This window comes from Amblyomma maculatum, chromosome 2 (assembly GCF_055883805.1).
Source record: "Amblyomma maculatum isolate TAMU_Amacu chromosome 2, ASM5588380v1, whole genome shotgun sequence".
NCBI classification, from domain to species: domain Eukaryota; kingdom Metazoa; phylum Arthropoda; class Arachnida; order Ixodida; family Ixodidae; genus Amblyomma; species Amblyomma maculatum.
This window is the reverse complement of record NC_139345.1, coordinates 73659244-73671933: the sequence shown is the minus strand read 5'-3', so window position 1 is coordinate 73671933 and position 12690 is coordinate 73659244. Positions and strand designations below refer to the sequence as shown.

Sequence of the window (12690 nt, the reverse complement as noted above, 5' to 3'; positions counted from 1 at the left end):
AAGCGTGAGGACTGACAGGCCAGCAAAGCAAGGCCGGGAAACGGAACCGGCGCTGATGGTGCGACACCGAAGTCGGTCATGTGTTGGAGCAGCGAGCTCCCATTGGCCGCGGCATCGCACGAGCCAACCGCTGAGCGCCGATTGGATGCTGTCTATCGTCTGTTTTTGCGCTCTCCTAGTCGCCAGAGGCTAAAAGTGAAACATAAACAATGATACGACCCGAGAAACGTGCTCGTCGATGCGTCGTCCGTGTGATAAAGACGACGTAGAGTTGCACTGAGATCACGCGTGAGGAGTTTCCCGACCAAAGGTAACTGATATACGAACCCGCGAAGGCAACGGGGCATCATCCGCGCGGCCGCTGAACGCCCAGTGTTCTCGCTTCTCGGGACGCCGCAGCGGCGGCGGCGGCCTGCTGACCCATTGTCAGGCGTGTGACTTGTCAATCGCGCCACTCGACAGAGGTGAACGTTCAGATCCCTTACGTCACAGAGATCCGGCTCCGAAGGACCTGCCTTGCACCGAGCTGGAATGCCACAAATCACTGGTAACGTGCGGGTGCGTCTTTCTCTCCGAGTGTGAACGGCGACAGTCGGCAAGAAACATGATGGCCTCGAGGAGTCTTTTATGGAGGGTCTCGTTCCTCTTCTGCGTCGGAGTCTTCTTCAGCCTAATGCTGGACTTTTTTCAAATTCAGTACCGCCTCTCGGCGTTTGAGCGAAATCTCATCGGCTCCGTCTTCATGTCGTCGCCGTGGTGGGTCCCCGCCATATGTGGTACCGCAGCTGGTGAGTTAGTCTTTTCTTTTTTTTTCTCTTTCTCTCTCTAGCCCTTCATACCTTGCCCCTGGCCTGGCTTTTCGCGGCAGAGCAATGTTAAGCTCTTCCTTTGAGTAAAATGTTACTAGGGATTCGGTGCTAGTGTATTTCTTCTTCACTTACCCGTAGCAGCTGATTGCGCTAGCTTGCATAATTTCGGTAGCTGAAACGTCCCGGCTCTTCACTTGTTTTACTCAACCCGTACTTCAACCAGTGGAAAGCTTATGAGCGGTTGAATTGCGTGGGACCGTCTGATTTCGATGTTAGCGTGGCTCCTAATTTTATTTGAAAGCTTTTGTCTTTATTGGTGTTAGGAAATTACTACAACGATCATAGGGCTTATAATTTGCTGGGCTTTTTTGCAGTCTCGGTGGGTCTGTTGTACCCTTGCCTGGACCACAAGCTTGGTGAAGAAACGATACCGCACCACTGGTCAGACGTTATGAAGTGCATCGCTCTGTTCGTTGGCATCAATCAAGCCAGTGCTGTATCCTTTGCGCATATACCACTTTACAGAGGTGCATGTATGGCTTTGCAGCATGCAGTGTATTGCAGTTTAATTATACCCATGCAGTACTTCCATCAAAGAAATGGCATTAAGTACTAAATGCCTTGAGTTCGTTCATTCCATTGTTTTCTTGATTTTGTTCACATATGTCAGATTTAACATTATTTTGCAGAGTAATGATAATCCATGAAAACTAGTTGGTCCTACCTGAGCAAAAAGTTGCTCAGCTCCACTATCAGAGTTCTATCTGAAGATTCCTTATTTTTCTCGTTGGCAAGTTGGATAAGTAATCATAATCAGACCATGCCAGCAGAGGTACTGGTAATGTGTAATAAATCCCATTCGCAACAAAGTTGCTATGAAGATGCTTTATTTTGCTAGAAGCTATAGATAATTTATTAATGTGACAAGATAGTGGTTTTGACAAGTTCTTATGTAAGTATACATTTCATTGGTGAGTTGTGGTGAATCTGCTATATAAATGTCACACAAGGTAGCCAATGGAATTAACTTTGCCTCTGTTGCACCATATGAATGACATTAAAGTTTAAAGGGACACTAAGAATTTATTTATTTATACAACATACCCCTAAAGGTCCTCAGTTTGAGTGTATTACATAGGGGGGGGGATACAGACATGTAATCAAAAGTAAATAAATAAACCACAATTACAAGAAACAACAAAACAGATAAAAGCATATGAATATTTGCAAAAATACAAAGCACAAAATTAAACATTGAAGCTTAAAAGGGAAAAAATAAAATAAAAAATGAACAGAGCGGCAGAGAGTAACGTTGATATAAGTTATACAATGTCTCACAAATAACGGCATGAAAATAAAACGAGAATTATCGTTAACAGAAATAAAGACAGAAACCTGATGCACTGGTAAGTTAACAATGAACACAAAAAGTTTAAGCAGAGATAGTGGCAGCCAATAGATTATAAAATTTAACCGCATCAGTGACGGTAGCAACATGTGAAGGCAGAGCATTCCAGACAGTTTTCGTACGTGGTATGAATGAATGTGCATAGTTAGATGTACAACATGACAAAGCGCTTAACTTTAAATGAATGGTCGCGGCGGTCAAAAATGGAAGAAGGCGAAGAAAAAGGTCATTATGAAGCGTTGAGTGATGATACAGTTTATGAAAAAGTGATAAACTTGCAAGCTTACGACGGAGACATAGATCCTGAAGATTGGCGCGTTTCTTCAAGGCTGTGATGCTGGTATGACGTGAATAATCAGAGAAGATAAAACTAACTGCGCGATTCTGCAATGATTCGATGTTACTTATTAAGTATACTTGATGAGGGTCCCAAATAGCCGAAGCATATTCAATTTTAGGTCGAATAAGAGTGGTGTAAGCACGTAATCGGAGGAGGGAGGGAGCATGCTTTAAGTTATGTTTCAAGAGACCTAAAGACCGATTAGCGGATGCAAGAATAAGGTTAATATGGTGGTTCCATGTTAGATCTGAAAGAAGGTGAAGACCAAAATGTTTATACGTGGTTACCAACTCAACTGGAGTGTTATTTAAATACGCTGTTTGAAGTCTGGACATTCGGTTAGTAAAACACATAAATTTTGTTTTAGAAACTTTAAGTTGCATAAGCCAAGTAGAGCACCATGCTGGTCTGATTGAAAGGCTAGGCGATCGTCGTTAATATAAATTTTGCGATAAATCACACAATCGTCAGCGAAAAGTCTGGTTCGAAAAGAAACTGAGTTAGGTAAATCATTAATAAATATCAAGAAAAGCAAGGGGCCAAACACGGTTCCTTGAGGAACGCTGGAATGAACTTGGCTGAGGGACGAATTATGGTTATTGACAGTGGTAAACTGAAACCTGGAACAGAGAAAATCTTTGACCCATGCAATAACAAAGGGGTTAATATTGAGAAGTGTTAATTTGGCTAATAACCGGTTGTGAGATACTCTATCAAATGCTTTGGAAAAATCAATAAATATTGAGTCAACTTGAATACCAGCATCAATAGATGAATGAAGACCGTGGATGAAACCAGCAAGTTGCGTTTCACACGAGTACCCTTTGGGAAAGCCGTGTTGATATTTAAAGATGATGTGTTTTTCTAAAAAGTTAAATACCTGCGAATGAATCACGTGTTCAATGAGTTTGCAAACCGTGCTAGTTAATGAAATTGGTCGATAATTTAGTGCTGTGTTCACATTTGTCCAGCAGCACACGGTGCACTTATGGGTGAGAAAATTGCAAAACTATTCCCAACACTGCAATTTAGTCTCGGGACATCTATGCTGAAACAGACTATTCGCTGCTGTTTTGAAGGAGTTTGCATAACCTCTGGGAATTGAACCCAAACATCAAGGCCGACACGCATATTTTACTGTGGAAACTGGCCACTGGTGGTGTCATCTGTACTTATTTGTGTGGTATTTTCTAGCTTTTATATAAAGGTTCTGTGGTTACTTAAAGTGGCCCTTGTGTTTAAAGTGCTGTACCTTATCAATATAGGCAAAGTTAATTTATCCTCAGTGTCACCTTAACACAGCGGGTGCCTTTTGTAATATTTCTTTTTGTGTGTGGCAGGGGTACAAACGTTCTTATGCGCCATGAAGTGTGCAGGCTGCTAGCCGATCTCATTCATGATTTCTGTTGTCGGCTGTTGCATAGCGTTCTAACTGATCTAGCCTTGTCGGACTGCAAATTTGGCATTTATAAAGCAAGTATTGTGTCTCACGTTTTTCACATTGCTTTTTCTGCTTGACAAATAATTCATTCTTGAATTACATCCTTTCATGTAATATCACCTGCATGCTGTGCTATGTCTATCTGCTATTTATTGTAAGCCAGATTTTGTTACCTTGGACCAAGCACTTTTGTGAGCCTATAAGAGGCACAGTGAGGCTGTCTAGCAGCTATGTGTAGTTTCTAGCCAGAGCCGTTTTGACCCTTGACTGCGTTGACCGCAGAAGATAGAACTGCAGAGTGACTGGCAGCCTGCACTCTCCCTGGTGCTGCTGTCAGTGAGCCTATGGTGGCTGTGTGACCGCACGCAGGGCGGCTTTGGCCTCAGCATTCTCACGGCACTTGTGGCCACACTAGTGGCCCACTTCCTCGTCTATTACCGGATTGGAAGGTGGGTACCTCTCATTTGTCATTTTGGAAAGGGCTATCCTGTGATGATGAATTGGGAAAACAATGCAATGGTGCCTGGCTGATAACTCAGGTGCAAAATATTGGTTAGCACTTAGTCAGGGGGGGAGAGGGGGGGGGGGGGTCTTGTATGTTTGCCCTTGCATGCTTTAAAAGCCTTTTTTGCACTCATACCATATTTTCCAGCGTATAAGATGCATCCCTCAAACTTAAAGTCCTTAAACAAGAATATTGGTAGTATATAAGATGCACCCTTGCACAAGGCTCACCTCATTTTATCTGTTACGACAATGAGTCTTGACTATACATACTTGCACAACCATTGCAAGATGCTCCGTGCCTATGAGAACACTTCTTATGCCAAAGGAAGTGGTTGAAGAAAAAGGCACCATTCGCAGCCCGAAAACCTCTTGCACAGGCAGAGGAGCAGCACTCATGCTTGCTTTAGATGAGTTATGCTTCTTAGATACAATTCCAGGACGGAGTGTTCACTAATTGGTTATGAAATGTTGAACATGTTCAGTTGGAAATAGCAGAACCATTCGGCCATGTTAGATTGGTTGGCTCTGTACACCATGGACTTCCTAATAGATCTTTTTATGCATGCTAGCCTAATAGCACTTTCACATATCTTAGTGCCTTGACTAAAGTAAGGAATTCATTGAGAAGACAAAGCTCTGGCTTCAAGGATATGATGCATTAGCATTAATATCTCCTATTTCTGGGTGTTTTTGCAGATCATATTTACAATTGTTCATTTTTCTGCTTGCTTATTCACTAACCCTTGAACTTTTGCCTCTAGAGAACACCTGAAATTGATACCTATAAAACCCCACGTTAACCAAGTTGTATAGGCATGCTTGCATGGCCTAGTAGTAGCGTGTCATACTCCCTCCTCACCCAAAAGTCATGGAGGGTTCAATTTCTATCGTCATATTTCAAAGAAGGTACCCAAGCTTGCAGCGCCCGCCATGTCATGTGGTCTCATGACATCTCACAACTCGCCGATCAATCAGTGCCTGGCCACATACTTACCAACTACCATTTGTCATAGCCATGCCCTTGATTTCTCTCTCACAGCACCAACAACGCCGGATTTTCTGTAGAATTTGGACTTTAACGCTGTTGCCTTCATATATACTGCGAATTCTAGTACCAGTCCATTGAAATTTTTCTTTGTGCAGGCCACGTCCTCATTTTGGCTATGCAGTATTTTGTTCTCAGTGTTAGTTTTTTGCTATGCTTTCCTCACTGTTGTAGCTGACTGACTTTACTTGTGCTTACTAGCAGTTATTGGCGTCTGCAAAGAGTGCTGTTTGCCCGACTTGTCATTAAAATGGAACTGGCCAGTCTAATTATCTCACTTCTTAATTCATGTGCTTCTTACTGCTCAACAGCTTTTTCTGGCAATGAAGTTGACGCTGCAGAGCTGAAACACACTGTCTTGGGACACAGGAAAATGTAGTCCCTGCTTGCAGTTATTAATTTTCTATTGAAGCTTCATATGTTATCAACATCTGTTATTTAAACTGCATTTCTAACTCATTTGTAAACTTTGAAGTTAGAAAAATCACTAATAAAGAAACAGTTTTCTGGATACGTCAAATTTTCAATGTGTGTCTTGTTGAAAGCAGCTTCCATAGGTAGTGCTGGCCACACCAGTGATAGACTGAAGCTGCTGCAGAAAGGGACGTGCACCATCATGCAAGCAAACTAGTATTTGCCGGAATAACACAGTTGCAGGCACTGCGGCCCCATAGTTCCTCTGTCATTGTCTATGTTGCCAGCTGCAGGAGTTTTACCTGCAATAAAAAGATAGTTTAGCATATGCATGCATTCCTCCAAAAATGAGGACATTTTCTGAATTGTGCTATTCTTAGTACTGAAGCACTAACACAACTGCTTCCTGCATACTGTATACAAAGTGTGGACAATCTAGTAAATCCTTTGTCTTTGTCAGAATTAGGCTCTGCAGGATTGACTATATTAAAGGAATTACAGTAATTGTAATTGAAGAATGTCTCAAGAGGGAAAGGGCCCCGAACGCAAGAAGGAAAAACCACTGTTAGAACAAAGTAGAAAGGGTGGGTAAAAGCTTCACCATTTATCTTGCAGGATCTATTAAATTTAATACAGCTATGGCAACAAGAGAAGCACATTTTAAAACCATGTATGCAGTAACACAGTCACATGTTTGTTTGGCAGCTTGACGCTATATTATCTGCAACAAAAGACGCAAGTAGCATCTTGCAAGTGTTTCTTCCAGACTTCGTCGATACTCCTCTTAGATGCAGTGCAGATGGGAAGTAGTTCATATATTCAGCATCGTCAGATCATGTGAAGGGGTTTTTATCCTTGAGTGTACTCGAGGAAAATGTATGGGGGTCCCAGACGCTGTGGGAATTCATACTGCATTGTGCAATGCCTTCCTATGCCTCGAAGGCTATTCGTAGCATTAGTAAGTAAATTAACAAACTACCGCATAGCAGTTTTCAGCCTGTTGCTAGTATTGTGAAAAACCATCCTCGAGCCTTGAAAATTTGTCTTTTTCTTCAGGTGCTCTGAGAAGGACCTGGCATTTGTGCGGTCCTGGCTTCCGTGTGTGTTCTTCTCGGGAGGCATTACAGTTGGCAACATTGGTCGGCTACTTGCTTTGGTAAGAAAACTGGGGTTTTGTCCAAATTTGGAGAGGTACAGTGCACGAGAGGTGCTGCCTCAATGAATTATCTAAATGATATAGTTGAAATGTGAAGCATGACAGGGATACTATACCATTGGCTATAGAAGCATACTAGCTCTTAGCTCACAAAATCCACCTTATTGATTCCAAGGACAAAAAATACAAGGGTTCAACGCTGCTGAACCAAATATTGAGCGAAAGCATTGGCTGCGGGTGACCGAGCGTTCTTTTCTCTTTTTCTTCTTCCTCAGCCCACATATAAAGCCCCGCTTTAACCAACCCATATGAACGTGCCTTAGTGACCTATAGGGGTAACGTGAATGCCAGGGTCCTAGCAGGCTGATTCTGTCATAACCGTTCCATGTGAAACGAGACTCAAGTTGGCAGCTCCTGCCAGCCCGTGTGTCACGTGGGGTGTGATGTCACAGCGTCACGTGGGTAAGACGTAACTGACGTAAGACGTAACATAACGTGAAGGCTTGAAAGTGCGAGCAGTATTGCTTTCGCAATAAAATCACATTGTGGAAGCTGATGATTTATTGAGATAATGCAGGAGACAAATTAGGGACCTAAAGAGGATATAAAAGGCTTAGGTGAGCCTTGAGTAGAGCATTTGTGCGTAAAAGTAATTGCCAAATGTGGTCCTCAAAAGGGGACTAATCACAGCACTTATTGAAGGATTTGTCACTGTTTACGTCATAGCAAAGAAAGTGGGTTTTGTTTGTTCGTGTTCAGACATTATTATGAGAGCCTGGAGAGCACACAAGGAGGAGAAAAAAAAGGAAAAATGCATTTTTAAAGTTTTAAAATATATGAAGTGCACTAAATAAAAACTTAATGTGGGCTTGGGGATATTCTAGTTAACATAAAGATAAAGAAATTAGCTTGGGTTGAGTATCTCATGCATAATAGAGAAAACTGGAATTTAATAAGGAGGTAATAACAAAGGAATAACCAGCTGTGATTTGAGAGACAGAATCAGCTGCTGGAGCTTGGTGGCCGTGACTTGTACTAGATGAGAGCTACTGCAGATCATAAATGGAACCATTTTCCTACAATGTATGTGGAACCTTTCATAGCCTAAGTCGCTTTGTGACATTAAACCTCACAAACCATAATGTATTTGATTTGAAAGTGTGGTGATTGCACCAATGACAACAGTGCATCTGCCACTGAAAGCTTAAAAATGATTTGGTAATACTTCCATCCCAGTTGACATGTAGTTAGTTCATAGGGGTGGTTTTAGCAGTAGCTGTTTAGCCTATCCAGAGTGTAAATTTCTTGCATGGGTGCATGTAGTTGTCCTAAATTTTATTGTTTAATTAAAATAATATATATGATCACTATTTATCCCTGTATACATAATTCCGATTTAGGGATAGGTGTTGTTGAGTTCGATTTTTCATCTAACGAGAATTTTGCTAACTTGATGAACAGCCGTTGTGGTATTGTGTGGAAGGCTGGAGCAAATGGACATTGGTTAGTGGGCTTATAATTTGATTTTTTTGAGGGTGTAAGATGTATTTTGCACCAGCATGCAACGAGGTCGAATGACATTTGGGAACAGATCCTGGGTTTTGCATTGTGGGCATGCTTTGGGGAACAATGTACAAACTTTGCGAAATCCTTGTTGTTGTTGTTTAGTTGGCCTGGGTCCATTTTGTGAACGCATACTTTTCTTTGCAGGGTGAGTCATCTGACGAGCCCCTAACTTCAAAGAAGCATCAGGAATAGGATCCACTTTGGCAGTTCCTGGGACGACTGAGCTCGACCCCACTCAGGGCCTGCAGTGAAGCACGTGGCACCAGCTTGGACGGCTAATTGAGGACAGTGAAATATACGTGGAACGTTCCTTGCCTGGACTTGTGCAAGCAGCAGCGCTGCCAAGCTGTGTGCGTCTGCGGCTCGGTGAAAGAAACGTGTGTCTGTGATGCTGACTGCGGACAAACTCTGCACTATGACGTGTGTGTGTGCGTGATGGTGATGTCTTTGTGTGGACTTCCCCACTTATTGTGGACAGTGTGAACAATCTAAGCCGAACAGCCTGCATTTTGCAAATGTTGTATGCTGTATGGCTGAGCGATCAACACTCACAAGGGCTCATGCTCCACTTTTTCTTGTGTGTTTACACATTCAGTGTATAATGGGTATAGTGGGAGCACTTTATAGGTACTTATGTTTTTTTTTTTTTTTTTTTTTTTTTTTTTTTGCGGTTTGCACAGCATGTATCAAATTGCACATTATTACATGACATGTTGATATTTAAACCTCATGGAGTGATCTGAAGCTGTGCATTCAGTTGTAAAAAGTCTTTCCACTGGCTCCAGAGCCAGTAGCAGGCCCGTGTATTTTCTTTTCCTTCTTCCTTCAGTCGCAACAACAAGATTTGGCTTGCAGCCATTCTGTGCATGCTGTTGACAGCAAATTTTATATTGCAAGGGCTGCTGCCTTCCAAGTCCTGCTTTATCTAACAAAACTGCAAACTGTTGGTTTAAATTTAGCATCATATGTAGGCGAAGACCAGGTTTTGTTTGGCCAAAGAAAGTGGCGACGTGTATATTATATGAAAGCTGGCAATTTCTAGCTTCTTGATATATGTTGCTTAAGTTATAGAAAAAGGTTTGATTTTGATGTGGTGCTGAACGCTTGTAGCCGTAATTCATTGCCTTAGTTCTTCAAGAGTTGGTCGTTGCTTGCTGTCCGAAATGTACTGCACCATAGCCTCCTATATTCTCAATGCCTGGTCCTCCTCTTTGGCGCGGCCATTCAAGATTGTTATTTAAACGTTTTGGTTGCGAGGCGCGCCAAAAACTAGATGTTCACTGCAGTAAAGCGCTCACATCATAAGACTGTTTCATGCGCTGTGCTTCCACTTGTGTGGCAATCTGGTTTTGTGATTCTTGCCATGCGATGCGTGTGCCTCATTGCGGAGAAGCGCGGAACTCCTTCATTTATTCATAAACCTTTATTCACAAGTATGACCTGAGGCCTAGAAGGAAAGTTTGTGGGTTAGGTGAGGGGAGGGCACCGGACTGCGAAATGAAGTCTAGCAGGGCACGATGCTTGCGCTTGTAGTTGGTTCTTGGGGCCATGCAGTCTTCATATGTCTGGATATGGTGGGCAGAGGTGTAGCGGACACAAAGCCTCACCGTGCCAGAACAGGTCCAAGTGAGGTGGTACAAATCAACAGAGTCAGCAGGGTAGTTGGGGCCCTGTTGATTTGCACCACCTGATCCGGACTTGTCCTCGTCGTGGCAAGCACCTAGTTTCGTTGCTTGATGCAAAGTGGCACTCGTGATTAGGCCTTCCACCTACCCACTCGGGCTGCCTAACACACGGTGGTAGAAGAGGTCCGAAAGCGCTGTGAGGCAGTTAACTTTCTACGCACGGCGTGACCACAAGGACCAGCACCAGTTCTGGAGGGACTTTTTCCTAATGTGGCATTTGACGCATATATCGTGTTCAAGTGTTTTGAACAACTTTTTTAGGCTGTAGGCACGTCAGTTTACAGCCCTGCCCCTCAAATTCCGCCTTCAGGAGTGCTGGATAACAATGCCTTCTCTTTGAAGGGCACATAGCCGGGACTGCAGCGAGATAGAATACACTTCTTCCCGATGAGCCCATAAATATATGCTCTTCTTGCCATAGCCAAATTCACAAAGCATTCGAGACAGTGGATCAAGGTACTAAAGCATTCGAGACAGCGGATCAAGGTACTAATCGGCAGTTACAGTTGAAGAAAATATGCGAGTCAGTCTTTATATCACTATGCCCCCGTCAGCTGAGTTGCCGATTATGCAACCAGGGATTGTTCTTGGCGACAAAGATAGTAAACAGTTTTTTGTCAGACGAAGCATTTTACCACTGCAGTCTCCTGCTGTGCCATCTGCATCGCTGCTCGAGCAGACAACACATGTCTCTTTTGTTAAGAAATGAAATAATTTGGGCTGTATAAAACACATATTTGAATGTTGCAGGGTTTTATTTCTGACACAGGTCGCAATATTTCAGCGTGCATGCTGTTTCTCTGTAGGAATGCCAGCAGAATCGGCGGAAAGCATAGCCCGTTAAGCAACATCCTGCCACTAACAGCGCCCATGAGTGGCTGCTATCTCGTCGCAGCGTAGGCACGTCAATGGAGCACTATTCATTCTTCCGCCTTGGCCTTGAACTTGACAGTTGGCATCCTTTGATCTCGGTGCCTACGTCCGGGCTTGCATAATATAGGAGGCTGTGACTGGACATAGCACACATCACAAAAATACATAGTGGCCTATTTACTGAAGGAAAAGTGTGTACGGTTAGTTGAAGCAAAAAACAAGGATATCTTTCAGTTTGTCTAGGATGGTTAAATTTGATAGTAATTTTGAGTGCTTGTGAACTGTTCTATAGAATCTTTAATTTAATTTTTTTGTTGTTCACATTTCTCTGTGTTCGGCAGCCGCTTCTCGCTAGCCCGTGTGCTGTGCGACATCAGTACACGTTGAAAGAACCTAGGTGATCGAAATTTCCAGAACCCTCCACTATGGCGTCTCTCATAGCCTGAGTCGCTTTGGGATGTTAAACCTCATAAAACCAAACCAATATCTCTGTGTTCAGATCATATTTCATTGAAGCAACCTGTGTGTAATGGAAAATGCCTACCCTTGCTGCATTACACTGGTCGTGCTTCTGTGTCCGCTTTGCCTCCAACATTCTGGTGTCATAGCCTGTCCTGTTCTGACAGCCGAATCGCAATACCTTCCTGAGTGACCAAACATGCATGGAATTGCAATACTGGGCTGCATTTAGTCGCTTTAAACATGCACAATACTGTTTCAATATCGCACCAAACGCACAGATTATTAAAGCAATACTTTTTGTATTCATATTATTGATAGGGACACTGTACAGCTGCTCACTTGCTTCCTCATCATATTTATCATTTCATATGTTTCCTTTTTGTTTATATCTACACAATGCACCTTATTTGATGTATGTTTCAGTTTGATATGATATATGGTGATTGCCTCTTGCAACCACCAATTCAAAGGCAAATTGGATGCTTGTATGTACTGTAGGCAACAAATGAAATGCAAACAGCTCAGCGCATGAGAAAAAGTATAGCTAGATCGCCTGTTCGTTGGCATCCAGTTTGAAACAGTTCTGCTTCTTTTTTTTTTTTTTTTTCACATTCATTTTCTATGTTTGCCACTCAAGTGCTGGATTCATGTTTTCCATCAATTACAACTCAACTTGTTCTGCTGGCAGTAGCTGTCGGCTACGTGGGTTAAGTTAGTGCTCTTAGCTGCCTGGCCTGAAATGCTTTAATTATGATCCATAATCTCCATCTTAGCATGTGGTCGCACTTCTGTGGCAAAGCTTGAATATGGGCGTCAAACGGGAGGCTAAACTATCATAAACCAGATGAGCAGATGTGTATCTGATGACAGGCAGATGACATAAACTAGACTTTTGGCCGCATATTCCACTGTTTGCACTTCATTTTTTGCCAATAGTACCTGTATAGTTCAAAAAAGCAGCCATTTGGTACACATAACAAGTTT

The 12690-nt window shown here is 42.7% G+C and overlaps 1 protein-coding gene across 1 annotated transcript; it reads left to right on the top strand.

Annotated features, from left to right (window-relative positions):
• Positions 1 to 115: 115 nt before the first annotated feature.
• LOC146199005 (insulin-induced gene 1 protein-like) lies at positions 116 to 12311 on the top strand. The gene is made up of 5 exons (XM_084594469.1): positions 116 to 788; positions 1184 to 1305; positions 4281 to 4447; positions 7021 to 7120; positions 8831 to 12311. The coding sequence occupies exons 1-5, from the start codon at positions 605 to 607 to the stop codon at positions 8876 to 8878; spliced, it is 621 nt and encodes a 206-aa protein (XP_084450595.1). The 5' UTR covers positions 116 to 604; the 3' UTR covers positions 8879 to 12311.
• The last annotated feature ends 379 nt before the right edge of the window (positions 12312 to 12690 follow it).

Excerpts from the sequence above, each read along its gene's own strand:
- LOC146199005 (XM_084594469.1), top strand. The coding sequence starts at position 605 with ATGATGGCCTCGAGGAGTCTTTTATGGAGGGTCTCGTTCCTCTTCTGC. Across the intron at positions 1,306-4,280 it reads GCATCAATCAAGCCAGTGCT|AAGATAGAACTGCAGAGTGA; the intron begins GTATCCTTTGCG and ends CGTTGACCGCAG. Across the intron at positions 4,448-7,020 it reads GTCTATTACCGGATTGGAAG|GTGCTCTGAGAAGGACCTGG; the intron begins GTGGGTACCTCT and ends CTTTTTCTTCAG.